Source organism: Chiloscyllium plagiosum, chromosome 26 (assembly GCF_004010195.1).
Source record: "Chiloscyllium plagiosum isolate BGI_BamShark_2017 chromosome 26, ASM401019v2, whole genome shotgun sequence".
NCBI classification, from domain to species: domain Eukaryota; kingdom Metazoa; phylum Chordata; class Chondrichthyes; order Orectolobiformes; family Hemiscylliidae; genus Chiloscyllium; species Chiloscyllium plagiosum.
In genome coordinates this window covers 38,191,868-38,206,451 of record NC_057735.1, presented here as the reverse complement: position 1 = coordinate 38,206,451, position 14,584 = coordinate 38,191,868, and the positions used below count along the sequence as shown (strand labels likewise).

Sequence of the window (14,584 nt, the reverse complement as noted above, 5' to 3'; positions counted from 1 at the left end):
TCAAATCTCTCTCCTTTTACCTTAAAAATGTGTCCCCTTGTCTTGAAATCTCCCATCCCAAGGACAAGCCACCTACCATTAACCATATGTATACTCCTCATGATTTAATAAACTTCTATAAGGTCACCTCTTAACCACCATTAGAAATTGAATCTGCAAGGTAATAGTTTTGTAAAGACTAATATTTAAATCCCAAATTATTTTAATTAATTAATTTAATTTCTATTGCAGCTAATACACACTTCATTTTCAAAAGATACTTAGTGTAGGAACACAAGAGACAGTAGATTCCCCCCTACCATGCTTATCTTAAAACTCAGGGGAAAGTTTGAATGGTTTTAGGTGAATTGAACAAAAGAAAGGTTTTTTCTATCTCCCTCATGCTCTAAATTTCACTTCCCCTCACTTCATTCGTTTTGACCTATAACCTGGGCTCATTGTTTTGCTTCATATTGCCTTGCCTGAAAAGACATTCTTTACATGAAATGATGGACAGTGAGTATCTGAAAGTTATTCCACCCCAGCAGACATCATGGTTGAGCATGATCTCCCTTACCTCTCACATGTCTGAGCAAACATACACAAGCAAGTACATACACATGATTGCACATACATATATGCACACACACAGATAATCACTATAATAGACCCTTGGACTACACTGTTTATTATAACATACATCTATAGATTAGCTCATCCTGATACTATGTATTTTTATAAAAGCAATATTATGGGTGCTGGAGTTTGGAAATAAACACAGAAAGGGCTGGAGAAACTCTGCAGGTCTGGCAGCCTCAGTGGAGAAAGAAACAGAGTTAATGTTACAAGTCCCATGATTCTTCAGAATTGTATATTTTTACTTAAGTACAATTTGTCAAAGTATATTGGAGCAACAACATGATGCTGGAAAATTCCTATCCCAACATAATAAAATTGCACAATGTCCCAAAATGCTTCTTCAGCTTTGAAAATAGAAACTTAACTATTTTAAGTTTTCACTTTCCAGCCAGATACAAACATATTGTTTAACAGCAGTGACTTCCTACTTTACCCGTCATTAATGCAATGGTAAGTGACAGGGAGGCAATATATGTGTGTGTGTATGTTTTAAATTATAAGTGATTACAAATAATTCTTTCCAGAAGCATTTCACATTCTTAAAGCAAAATAAACACGACCCCTCCTTCAAAGTTGCCCATTGTTTTAGTTTCTTCCCCGAACAGTGAATGAAAAATAAGGAAACCTTGTTGGGGCTGAGAGTCGCTGGGTACCCTGCCTCTGCGGACACCTCCCACACAAGAATGGTGTGGGTTTATCAAACCCTCTCCTCTGAGCCCCATTCGTCCCTATTTGAACTGATTGACCGTCACGGTGACTTTAACCCCTGCATGGGCTTTGACATTTTGCAGTTAACACCGACAAGGGAAGCGGGAGTTTGGGGGGTGGGGGCAGAGAACCAAATAGAATGGCTTAGAAATTTGGATTTGAGAGAAACAAGACAATCTGGCGTTGACTAATGTGGGAATGTGGCCGCGGGAATGTAAAATATCCCCGGTGTGAATAGTCTGCACCGCGGGCGTACAATATAATCTCAGTGGCCCTTCAATAGAGGGATATGTCGCCGCTCACTAATTGGAGAGAGTCGCTCCGCGGGCTGACCCCATTTGAACTTTTCAAAAAGAAATCGCCAGTTGATTTGGACGTCTGTTTAGAGCGGGGTTTTGAATGGCTCGTTCAAGTTCCCTGCATAGAGGCGACCGCGAAAGGCTGTTTAAAAATAATAATGTTTACTTCAAAAATATATACATATAAAAAACATTGAACTTGTACTGCCAGTGCTCGCGCTAATGCAAGCTTTAAATTCACTTTTTGCTCTGATCCCTCACTTGCTTCTGGCTGCGAAGGTCCACCCAGGATTTTTTAACTGGATTTGTGCATTTTCTAATGGCTGGGCGACATGATCCTGTCTTTATCGATCCATTGATTGCACATGGTCCTGTCCTGACCTCCTGATCCCAGAGAAGCCGTTTCCATGGAGACTGGAAGTCCTCCTCCAGCCTTTTTTTCTCTCTCTCTGGCAGGAATGTCTTTGGGGCAGCAACTGATTGTAAATTCCTGCAGAGATTGGAAGCATTGCGTGTGTCTCCCTCCTCCTCCTCCACCCCCCCCCCCCAAAATAGAGGGATGTGTCTGTCTGTCTCTCTCTCTCTACCACCTCCCCCCTCCCACCTCCACTCCCCCCTCCTCCCTTTCCCTCCCCTCTCCTCCCCTCCCTCCAGACCTTGTGCAGAAGCAGTGAGTAGGACACGGCAGATCCCTCTGATTCCGCAGAGGGCGATCTGACTGAAGTGGGAGGCTCCGATTGAGGTACTTTTCAGCTCCATCAGGACCTTCAAGAGGCAAAAGGAGAGAGAGGGGGGAAAATCGCCTCTTATCCCTTCTGAGAAAGAGTCATCTGAAAATGCAGAGCAGAATGGGGGCTGTCTGTCTGTCCGGCTGCTACTGTTTGCTACTCATTCTCTTAAACGCACTCACCACCGCGGGAAACAAGGCTAACCAAGGTAAGGAATCCTTAAGAAGCTTTCTTCTTACACCAACTCGCCCCCCCCCCCCCAACATCCTTTCCGTTTTAAATATGTATTTTATCCTTCAACCTTGCGTTTCAGATCATGAAACAAGGGGACTCAGAGGGGTCTGAATGTGTAAGTGATTTGTCTGTCTGTGTGTGTGTTTAAATAAAATCAACAATTCCACAGAGGGGCAGAGAAAAGAAAGGGCAAAACTAAGCTGGATAGTATTTTTTTGCCATTTGAGTTCAATTTGAAGACAATTTGCGGGTAACTTTTAAATGTTTAAGTGACCTGGGTTAATGCCTCATTTATATACCTGGAAACAGACTGACGCAATCTTTGAAGTGTTTGAACTGTGGTTTATATTCTCTGTTCTCCTCATTAAAAGCACTATCCCTCAAACATGACATGTTCAGGATATCTTCTTTCTCTCTGCAGTTTGATAAAAGTTTGCCATCTTCTGTATATTTTAGGAAGTTGGATGGTCGAAATCATAGATCTTTTGTGGGTGCACACATCATTAGAACATGCAAACATGGATTATTTAATGAGTTCTTAATACACTTTGATAATTGCTGTACATTTAGGGCAAACTGATTGCTCATAAAAGAAGCTACAGCACTAGAATCAGAACAGTATCTAGATATTTGTGTGAAGTGAGTGTCATATGCACTTTGCTGTTGCATAAATTCGGCATTCAGAATTCTTCACACATTTTAGATAGAGAGGTGCCAATTAATTGCTTTATAATTGGCTCATTGTCTTGCACACTGTAAGCCAGTAGAAAATTAAATAATCAATTCATTTGTCACAGATCCAGCCAGCACAGACATGGTACAATACTTACAAACACACACTCAAATCTGTCTTTTCAGATTCTGTTTTACTTGTGTCTGCTGACATTGTAACAATAGCAAAACAAACAGTGCAATGTGTTTTTAGTCTTTAGTTTATTAGCTGGCCGATTGACATATGTATTTGCTGAAAAATGTAATCTGAACAAGCTGGGACTTATTCAGTATGATGTTGACACATTACTGTGCAAAGTGCTGAGTGAACATTTAACCAAGAATTTGCACCACTTTGAGCACAGCTTAACATAGCTGGATATATGGTTGTTACATTAAGTTGAGTGGATTTGATAGCTGGGCTATGACTAGCCAACAAAGCATTGTAAAAAGCTATGGCATGTTAAGTGAGAACAGCACGTGAGATGTTTTAGTTGTTTGGGTAATTCTAAATAGGTAAATAGTAAATTGCTGGAACGCTATGCTTTCAGTTACCTATTTTTCTTCTATTCCATTCAGAAGACAGTGGTTATGGTTTCTTATATACTGACAACAATCTTGATTCCTCACCCAAGCTACCATTTATCACGTATAAACCTAAGAACTACATGGCAGTAACTATTTCACTTTGAGGGGCATCATATTCCAAACCAATCCAATCCTTATCCAAAATTTACAAATGTCCAGATTTCAACTGTAGTCATTGAGTAGCGATGCAGAAGAGGCTTGCTGGCTAATTTTTTCTCTTTCGCTAACCCAAAGGCACTGAGGTCAGTTCTGGTGTCGTGGATACTGTCTAGCCACGATAAACTAAAAAAACACGGACTAGAAATTGAACTTGGACTTTCCAAGTCTGTATAGATCAGTACCACTCTGGGGTGTGTCTCCTATTGAATTGTCACAAAGAGGCAATGTGTTTTTTTTTAACCATATTGTATACCGTTTTAAATCACTTGTTTCTGTCTCATGATGCAGCATCCTTGCTGGTATAAATGTATCTTCACGTTTCTAATTAACTAAATATTTAGTTATTTAACAAAAACGTTTGCTGGAGGTGGTCCTCTGTAGGACCTTCAAAGACAATTAAGTAAATTTAGTTCAACGCTGTTAAAAATCTGACTTGACTTGTAATATGAGACTGGAGCTTTTAATTGGTTGCTGTTTATTGATTGCAAGCATTGGATAAGTGTGGCACTGCACATTGCATGCAATTACATATGGCACAGCAACTCAGGAATGAAATCTTCTGGATTTATAAAAAAAGCAATTTAATTGCTTCACAAGCATTTTACAACAACTGTTAGAAATTCACTCAAGTAAAATGATCTTGTAGCCTGTTTCAGAATTTTAACCAGTTCAATCTTGAGTTCTGACACTCTCTGGTGTAGAACAAAAGATGTTTCCCATTATAGACGCTTTGTATGTGTAAGCGAGACACCTCTCATTAAATGAATGGGTTGTAGGTCATCCACACTTACTTAATAAATAGCAGGGGTGGTGGTGGGGTTGGTGATGCAGTGATATAGAGGGTTCTGAGACTGAATTGAATGTACTGGCTGCTTGATTTGTTAATTTTTATGATTCATTGCACTCAAAGTATAAAATTGGCAATGTCTTGAATGCTTTGGTTTATAAGGTTTCAAATCATTTGGTTTAACAAATTGCCTCTGCTCATTAGTGAATATTTTCTGCAAGGAATAATTAATGCAATTTCAGAGATGCAGATTTTTTTTAAACACTGCTTGACGAATAGCAGAAAGAGTTTGATACCAATGCCTGAACTCTTCAGTTTTCATTACATTGACTGTAAGGATATGAAACAATCGTGTTTTCGTGTATAGAATGAAGCTTTGGAATTTTAGCTAGGTTTTTTCTTAATCCTTTGCATCATCTCAGGTTAATAAGAGTCTGAAGAGAATCTGCATGCAATCGCTTTAATTTCTTGCAGATTCTCCCAGGGTTTTCTTAGGTGGATATGTTCAAGATGGGATTTAGTTCCATGAGTGATAGCAAGACTGTGTACTTGATCTAAGAAGCAAAGCCTTCATGTATAAACCTGGACAGGTTATTGGCTGTGACAGTGGTGGGATGCTTTGGGTGCTGTGATTGGTTCATCACAAATGAGCTTCGTCCCAGTGCATCCCACAATAATTACTGGAGAATATTCAGAAACAGAAGCACTAAGTTATTTTCCCTCCTCCATCTTCCTCTTGTGTAAGCCCGGGCTGCCAACAATTGTCATAAAGTGTCGAGTGTTACCCTCAGGTACCAGAAAACTCAGTATACGCAGGAGATTCACTCTGGGACTTGTTGGATTATGCATTGCAATGGGTGCTGCTATCACACAGCTGCTGGAGTACTCTTTATTTACATTTCTGATAAGTTATATAATAAAAGATGTAGAGCAAAGATTATATAAGCACAAACAATTTTAGTACTACTTTGCACAAGCAATTTATGAGTGCAGCTTTCTTGAAATGACATGTTATGTCATAGTGTCTCTGATTGTCAGTGCTGTGGGATTCACCTGACATTTATTATAGGGCAGATTTGGGATAAGTGTAGCCATGTAGTTCTGAAGCACAATTTATAACCTTGTTCATGGGCAGTGTCACCACATTAACTGCACCGTCAGCCTTGACAGCTGAATGATCCTAACACATGCTTTTGCTGAATTTCTGTGCTGATTTGCCCTTGTACTGTGTGCCACCCAATTAATAGAAAAACGTTGTCAGTTCAGTTTATGAACTGCGAACCTATTCAACAGTAATATGAACATGGTACAATTGCAGTTTGGTGCTGTGTCACTCATTGGCCACTGACAAAAGGTAATTAAGCTCTGACTGGAATGAAGATGCCCAACATAAACTCCACGTGTATTTAGAAAGGGCTCTAACTGGCTCAAGTGGGGCATTCGTGCTGGTATTGGGCCAAGTGGCCTGCCTTTGTGTTGTCAAATTCCATGCCAAATATTATAAGAAATAGCAATGGTTGAAGTATTTTGAAATACTGCTGGATGTTTCAAGTGTAGATAAAAGCACTTCCAGCCAATGTTTCTCCTTGCTTCTACACAGCATATAGGTCTGAGGTTTGAAATGAGAATAAGGCTGAGCAAATTAGAAAATGGTAGAATGGCCTTTATTTGTTAATGTGTCTAAAACCGGGTTTGATCATCTGACAGCAGTAAAAGTAATGCAGTGCGTTTATGATTTAATGAAGGAACAGTAATCCTACGAAAGGAGAGGTTTGTGGTGAACAAGAGTATAGGGAAAATTAGTCAATTAAGGAACACAGATGGGGATTATTATTTGCTCTCTTCAAAGGGGAGAGTCGACTGGTATCCAGATTTCTTTTTTTTTGTTGCCTTTGTTTCTGAGAGTGGAAGTGCCATTATTCAAAGCCACAGTAAATCCTATTGTGCACTAACGCACAGCCAAATTAGAGCTACTTATGCAAAGGTTTCTCTAAAATGATGCCCAGTAGGGCATAAATAGCAGGTTAAGGGGCATTTTCCACAGTGCTTAAGAGATTGTTAGGAAGCTTGAAATCCTGAAACAGCTGGTTTCCAAATAAAAAAGCTCAAAGTTTATTGTGGGGTAAGTTTTCTAGGGATTTCTGTGTTGCATTGATTAACTTGCATGTTTAGAGTGATTTTAGAACTTTTGGTAGAGCTGTTCCAAGATTTCAGACTTTGTCTCCAGTATGGCAACAATGCTTGTTTAGATCAGAGTGCTGGAATTTGAAATATTCTTCAAGCTCAAAAGTTGCATAATTTTTCCCTGTCACCCTCACCCCCACCCCCTCAAAACCGCTCTCTGGTTCCTCCGAGGATGAGATTCTGTCCCCTTCCCCCTTTTTGGTCCTCCTCTGAAACGTGCCCTGACTAAGATAAGTGCAACGGGTTCCCAGCTAAAGTAGTTAATGCTCTGTTGGATTGATAAGAGGAGATGGGTGAGTATCTGGTTAGGAATGGGATAGAGGGTTATAAAGATAAATGGAAGATATGGACATTTGAGTTCCGTGTGGAAGATGATGGCTGCTGACTATGGGATGTGTCATGGCAAAGAGAGGCACGTGGTCATGGATGAATAATGTTGTGCTAGGCTGTGCTGTGAAGTTTCACTCGGTTGACCTTTGGGAAGGGGCAGAGACGAGTTTGTGCAATCTTTCTGCAGAAGATTACACAGGTTACATGGATGACTTGCTGAAGTAAAATAAAATTAAAGAACAGAAATGTCCAGCCACTTAGTCATAGCTGCAAAGAGGGAAAGTCAAGTTAATGTATCAGGTAGAAGCCTTCTTCAAAACTGACAAAAAGCCTTAACACAGCAATCTGTACAGCCTCAGCAAAAGGGGCCAGGCTATGAAGGACTGAATAGCTTTTAATTCTGTGATTTCTTATGTACAGGATGTTCTTTCCTTGCCTGATGTACTTTGGCTTTGATCTTAGCTTGTGAGACGAATTGTGTTGTAAACTTGGACCTTTTCATTTTACATTATTCCATTCCAACATTATTTCTGCTGTTATAATAACCTTTTGTGTAGTCTGGGTAAAACTGGGTGAATCACAGATGATAAGGACCTATATATTCTTAACCTGATTTAGCTACGGATTTGGCTTTGTTTAAAATATGAAGCTGCATGCAGGTGTGTTCTGACCAGACTACCTCGCGACAGTTCAAGTGCATTGAAAATAATTAAAAACAAACTTTTAGTGAATTTTAGAAAATGCTGACCTTTTTCTCTGTTTAGTTGTTTAATGTCAATTATTATTAAAGGGTGGATTGATGCGACTTTGCTCAGAATTCTGCATTTTCCTAAACTGCAGAATTAAAAAAAAGAGTTTGGATGTTTTAGATGATATTTTAAAATGGTATGTATGACTGCATGTTGTTTGAAAATTGGCCAACTCCACACACCCTATCTTAATGTAATTTAAAATTGTCCTGAATGTTATTTGGTATCACAACCCTTCGGTTCCAGTGCTCAAAAAGTTTTAATAGCAAAATAAACTTTCATCTCCACTGGAGCGATCACATTCTTTGCTCCTTCAACTCTGTGTATGCTATTTAACCATGACCATTGGTCCATCTCTTTATCAACTGAAACTCTCTCTCTCTCGCAATCATTTTACCTCATCAGTCTTTTTACTTCTTTCCAAATCTCCTGAAGACCCAACTTTCAACATGTATTCCGTGCCTTCTTCAGTATATCTCCTCTCGGTCCACTATCTTCAATCTCCACAGTTGCAAATGTCCTGTGATATCTGTGACCTGCTACATTAGTAAATGTTGTCAGTTCCTTGCCCTACATTTTTTTACTGTCCCTCCTGGCTCCAGCTAGGGCAATGGTCACTTTGGCTTGAGCGGAGGTATTGGGCATCAGACCCTCTACCAGTGCTGCTTTGCATTTCTGGTGCTATCTCTCTGATGGACAAATGCATTGCATACTATGGTCCTGAGTAATAGAGAACACAAAGGTTCGATTCTTGGCTTGCTTTAAGATATTAATCTTGCTAGTGGCCTGAGCATTCCTGTACAGGGATTGAGGTTATGTAGGCAATTGGTCAGAGTTCCTTTTCTTCATTGCTCCTCTGTGACCTGGTTAGAGATGCAGTTTGTCATAATCCTGAACAGTTGAAATTATTTGGTTTGACTCCAACTATCTGAAGCACTCTGCATGTCCCCCAGTGTCCTCAAACCACCAAAACCCAGCCGAAGTATAGACTGAACTTCAAACTGATGTTTATGCATTGCAGTTTATTTTTAAAAGAATGCAGTTACGAAAGTCTGAGAAAATGCATTACATTGTGTGAAATTAATGATTGTGACTTGGTATTCTGCATTTTTGAAGAGACACATTATAGTGTGTACTGATCAGAAAATTCTAAAGGTTTTGATAATTGCTTTAAAAATGCAGTGATAGATTACAGTAGCATCAACATACGTATTCAAAATTATGAAGGATTGTCAGAGAATAGCTGGGGAGAAACTGTTTCCACAGGCAGGAGGTTCAGTTATCAAAGGATACAATCTGAATATAGTTGGCCAATGGATTGGGGGGAAGATGAGAAATGTATGAGTTATTGTCATCCGGAATGCACTGGATAGAAGGCTGGTGGGAGGAGATTCAAAAGTACATTTCAAAAGGAGATTGGATCTTTTATGAAACAGAAATATATGCAAGGCTGTACTGCAAAAGCAGAGGAGTGTATCTTAATTGGATAGGTCTGTCAAAGAACCAGCAGGTGCAGAATGGACAGAATAGCCTCTTTTCTGTGCTGGCTTATTCGATGAATTTCACTAATATCACTTTTATTTGAATATTGTAATTTGACCAGTTTGCATTTTTATACTCTTCATGGTTTGTGAAAGGTAACGGAGGGGAGCACAATTTAGATTTTTTTTAAAAGCTCACTTTGTGGGATGTGGGCGTCATTGGCTCGCCAGTATCTGTTGCCCTTGAGAAGGTGACAGTGAGCTGCCTTCTTGAACCACTTCAGTCCGCGTGCCCACAATGCCATTAGAGCTTTTCCGGTGCCTCGGTTGATGTGAGGTGATCAGTTCGGATTCATTTCTTTGAGGTTTTATAGCGATTGATACAACTGAATGCCTTGATAGGCCAGTTCCGAGGGCAAGTGAGAGTCAACCAGATACTGTGCGCCTGGAGTCACATGTGGACCAGACCAGGTGGGGATGGGAGATTTCCTTCCCTGAAGGGTATTAGTGAACCTGATGGGTTTTTCTGACAATCAAGAAAGGATTCATGATCAACATTTAGACTCTAAATTCCAGATTTATTTTAATGAATTCAGATTCCACTGTCTGCCATGACGGGTTTTGAACCTGAGTCCCCAGAACATTAGCTGAGTTTTTGGGTTGATAATCTGGCAATAATACTACGAGGCCATCACTTCCTCCTTTGGTTTGTTTAAGTTAAATGGAAGCGAAACTCCAGACTTTGATGGGATTAATATTTGTTGTTGGGTTCTGGTCAGTGAAATCCATTCTGTTCGGGCAATGAGAAAATCTGCTGCTGGGAGGCAGTGTAATCCATCAAGTCTGTGCCACATAATTGAAGTCCCTCATGTCAGGAATCATTCCTGGAAATCTTTTTGGCTCCCTCTCTAATAACTTGTTAGGGTCCAGTGCCCAGAATTGGACACAGCAGGCAGGTGTTTTAGGTGCCATTGCAGTAGTGGGTGGGTGATTAAAACAAGACTCAGACAGTGTGCCCAATATGTGCCTGTTTCCTGCAACTGTTCTTGCTGCTTTTGATATCCCTCATGGTGGGGAACATGGGACCTAAATTTGGGAAGGAGCCAGTTTCCATAGTTACCAAACTTGTTGAAGGCATGTTTGGGATTTTGGAGGAGGTTGAGAGTTTGCAAGCAGGATCAGGGATGGACCAGGTGCGTGGTGGTGGCAACATATACCATGATATTGGTTAGGCCCACAAAAAAGCACAGTTGGGGGAGAGGTCACAGCAAATGGTGCACAGATGTCATTGTGTATGGAGAGTTTGTGGTGAGAATGGTCAGTGGTGATTGGGAAAAGCAGGAATTATCACAGCTCTCTGCCACCATAATAGGAAGGTGTTGGTCTTTTTGACATTATAGTGAGGCCAGAGGAGTACAGGGTAGCAGCTGGTAATGGGAACATAATCCTCAGATCTTGATAGAGACAGTGAAGAACAGCCTCCTCCACAGGGTATACAGAGCCCTTGCCAAGAGGAGAACAGAGGTGATGGACAATGGGCAGCAAGGCAATGGAGGCCATACCCTCAGCATAGGATGTGCCAGTGGAAGATGTTGACAGGCCAATCCTGTGGAGGAGCACAAATCGAGGCAGATTGTCACATGGATTTGTGCATTTGCAGCCAAAGACCTCAGCTTTCATAGCATTGCTCACTGAGTCCTGCCAGAAGTCAATGTCCCTATGACCTTGAACTTCTTTGTCTCTGACTCCTCCCAAGAGTCAGTCGTGGATCTTTCAGTGACCATGTCACAAAAAGATCCCTGCCACTGCACAGTGTCGCTGACAATGTCCTTGTTAAAGTGAGGCATGCGTGCAATTTTAGACAGGTACAGACGGCAATAGGGTTTGACTCCATTGCTGATTTCCCAAGCTAAAGGGTACAGGGTACAATCATCCATTGCACCTATTTGTTGGTTGAAGCATCAAATGTCTAGCCAGTGAGACTCATTAACAGCGAGAGCTTCCACTCCGTCAATGTGTCTGTGACCACAATGACATCTTCCTCTCCGGCAGTCCCTGGTGCTAGAGCTTTTCTTTTCATGCCTAATATCGTCCAGCATCTTATCATTGTTCAATGTATGACCATCACTTACAAGAAAACCTTCAAGTGCTTCAAAGTGTTTACTTTCATTCAAAGAAGAACAAAAGAAAACAAAGCTAATGAAGCTGCATTTGCTTCTAGGACTAGTGCGGAATTGCTTGTCTTTCAAGCCCCAACACACCTACAGTCAATGGAAATCGACTGGATCTAGGTGTCGTTTAAGGCCTATCTGGCTTGCTGTGCTTGATCCTGCAGTGATCAATCATGGAGAAGGCGATGTTCTTCTTGCTCAATGTCTTCATTCTTCTCAGAAGAGTGTTGCTGTTCACCCAGCTCTTCAGCCTCCATCACATCCCGAGTTTGCCTTCTCCAATTGTGCAGAACACAGCAAGTTAGAATTATCCAGTGCACTGCGGCCAGACTACACTGCAAGACCTCTCCAGCTTCAGGAGGGCCATCATCCAGCCCTTGAAATGCAACAGGAACATGAGATTCTCAAGGATACAGCTATAGTAGCAACTCCCAGGATATCTGATCCAGATTTGTAGAAAGCAGTACCAATATTCATAGATCACTTGTACAGTGATGGAGTGGAACTCTCTCCATTGATGTATGTAGTTGTGTTATGATATGGACATCTCAGTGCTCGTTGTGTACCATATATCGTTCGCTGCCCCGGGATGAAGCCAATGAAGTTGCTGAAACCTCTTATTGAGGCTGCAGCACTGACCTTGCCGTGGAGAAAAGTGGTGTGATCTGGCTCAAATTACATGGGTAATTGCTTTGATACATTTGAGAATTGAAAAATCCCACACAGTGGCACTTTGGATGGAGCCAATTGCAAAAATTTACTGTAGCTATCACCTATCAACTATCACAATCACCGCCTGTTAGGATGGAAAAAAACACGGATTCTACCCACTGTGTGTGTGTGGTTGTAACCATTTTCCATTTGCAGTGTGCAGCTGTGTGCTGTTTGACTACAGAAGGCATAGCAGGTTGTCCTTGGCACAGTGAATCTCAGACTTAGCCTTGTAAATAAGGGCACTATTCCCCCACCCTCAAACCTCCTGTCTCTATATTCCTGGCAGTCTCTGGCCAGCCCATGTGCCCCTATCCTCCACCAGTTCCCATATCTGGAATTATGTTCTGTCGCTCTCATCATTAACCCCTGAGCCCTGGCCTTACAGTTTAGTCATATTCTCCATCATGTTTCTCATTCATCTCACCAAGGCCACAATGGCGATGACCACTGATAATCTCCTTCCCTCAGTGCAGGACAGAAAGTGGGATACTATCATCTCTTTCCCCCCCCCCAGGTCTGACCATGGCCCACTCTTACCCAGTGGCTCAGTCAGACACCATGACTGAGAAGTGACCAGGCCGTGGACTGGGCAGCTCCCTGGCTGACTCACAGCCAACCCCTGACTGTTTACACTGCACCTGGAGAATGGCAGTGATGCACATCTGCCCAGAGTGGTCACCTGATCCTGTCAAAGCCCCCCTGCTGAGAGCAGACAAAGCCCTTGATTTACTTTGCCAGCACTCCCTGACTGACAGCAGGACCCCTCCCCTTGAATGAGGACGACTCCCCTTAGACCTGAAGAATGGTCATTTGGTTTTGACATGATGCAGTGGGTTTGCCATGTCAGCCTCTGGCACATGGTGCAGGGGTGAGATTGATGTAGCACACAGCCATAAAGCAAGATGTCTGCCCCCTTGACTGATCACTGCTCACAACTATGAGAATTTGCCTGACTTTGTGCCAATCAAGATTGTGAGCCTTTATACCCGAGCCGAGGGGCAGTGCACCGACAGGTAATGGAAGGTGAGAAGGTTTTGAGCATGGCAGTAGTTGCTAAGTGAGTGAGTGCTAAGAGAGTGAAAGAGTAACCCAAAGACACAGCCAGTTCCAATCCATGAGCTGGGGACCTGTCCCTGTGTGCATAGTGTCCTGGTGTCCAAAGTGCAGGATTGTATTATAAGTAGCTTGGAGATGTGCCGTGATGGTATGGTGTGACCAGTATGTGTCAGATGCCGCGGTCCATATGTTGGGATTGTGCATTGTTGCTGTCCATGGAGTGTGTCCTGAAATATTGGTGTCCAAGATGGAAGTCTGAAGGAGGAAGCAGCGAGCTGGAGTTGCCAGGTAACGGCTGTAATTTTCACGGCGGAAATTCTTGTTGTCTAGTTTCTGTCTGATGGATGGGAGACTGCGTATCAATAAAATGACATGAGGTTATGGTAATGATGAGCTTGTATTAATGCATGCAAATAGGTCTCGGTGCATGGATGGCACGGTGGCACAATGGTTAGCACTGTTGCCTCACAGCGCCAGAGACCCAGGTTCAATTCCCGCCTCAGGCAACTGTCTGTGTGGAGTTTGCACATTCTCCCCGTGACTGCGTGGGTTTCCTCTGGGTGCTCCAGTTTCCTCCCACAGTCCAAAAATGTGCAGGTTAGGTGGATTGGCCATGCTAAATTGCCCGTAGTGTTAGGTGAAGGGGCAGAGTGTGGGGGAATGGGTCTGGGTGGGTTGTGCTTCGGTGGGTCGGTGTGGACTTGTTGGGCCAGAGGGCCTGTTTCCACACTGTAAATAATCTAATCTCTTGCCACTCACTATCGAGAATCTCATTTTGCCATTCAACACTTGGTTGGAAAATGTGGCTTTGCTCTTGACATTGAGAAGCTGGGAAAATCTCACAGTTTTCCAGCTGACTCACCAATGCCCATGTCACTCAGGGCTGGGAAAGTTTCGCCTACAGCCTTTGTTTATGTTATACCTCCCAGTGCCAATGTTGAAAGATGTTGATGTTATTGCAGGTTTGACTGTACTGCCTGGTACCCCGTAAGTCTTGAAATAGTGTCCCAGGAATTTGTGAGAGAAACTAAACTGATCGATAACTCAATATGTTTCTGTATTGGTTA

The 14,584-nt window shown here is 42.1% G+C and overlaps 1 protein-coding gene across 1 annotated transcript in view; it reads left to right on the top strand.

Moving 5' to 3' along the window:
* The first annotated feature begins 2,247 nt into the window (after positions 1–2,247).
* Positions 2,248–14,584, top strand: part of scube3 (signal peptide, CUB domain, EGF-like 3) — a 360,795-nt gene continuing 348,458 nt past the window's right edge. Inside the window, exon 1 of the mRNA XM_043716904.1 lies at positions 2,248–2,561. Coding sequence (XP_043572839.1) covers positions 2,462–2,561 — 100 coding nt within the window. The 5' untranslated portion in view covers positions 2,248–2,461. The remainder of the gene's footprint in view (positions 2,562–14,584) is intronic.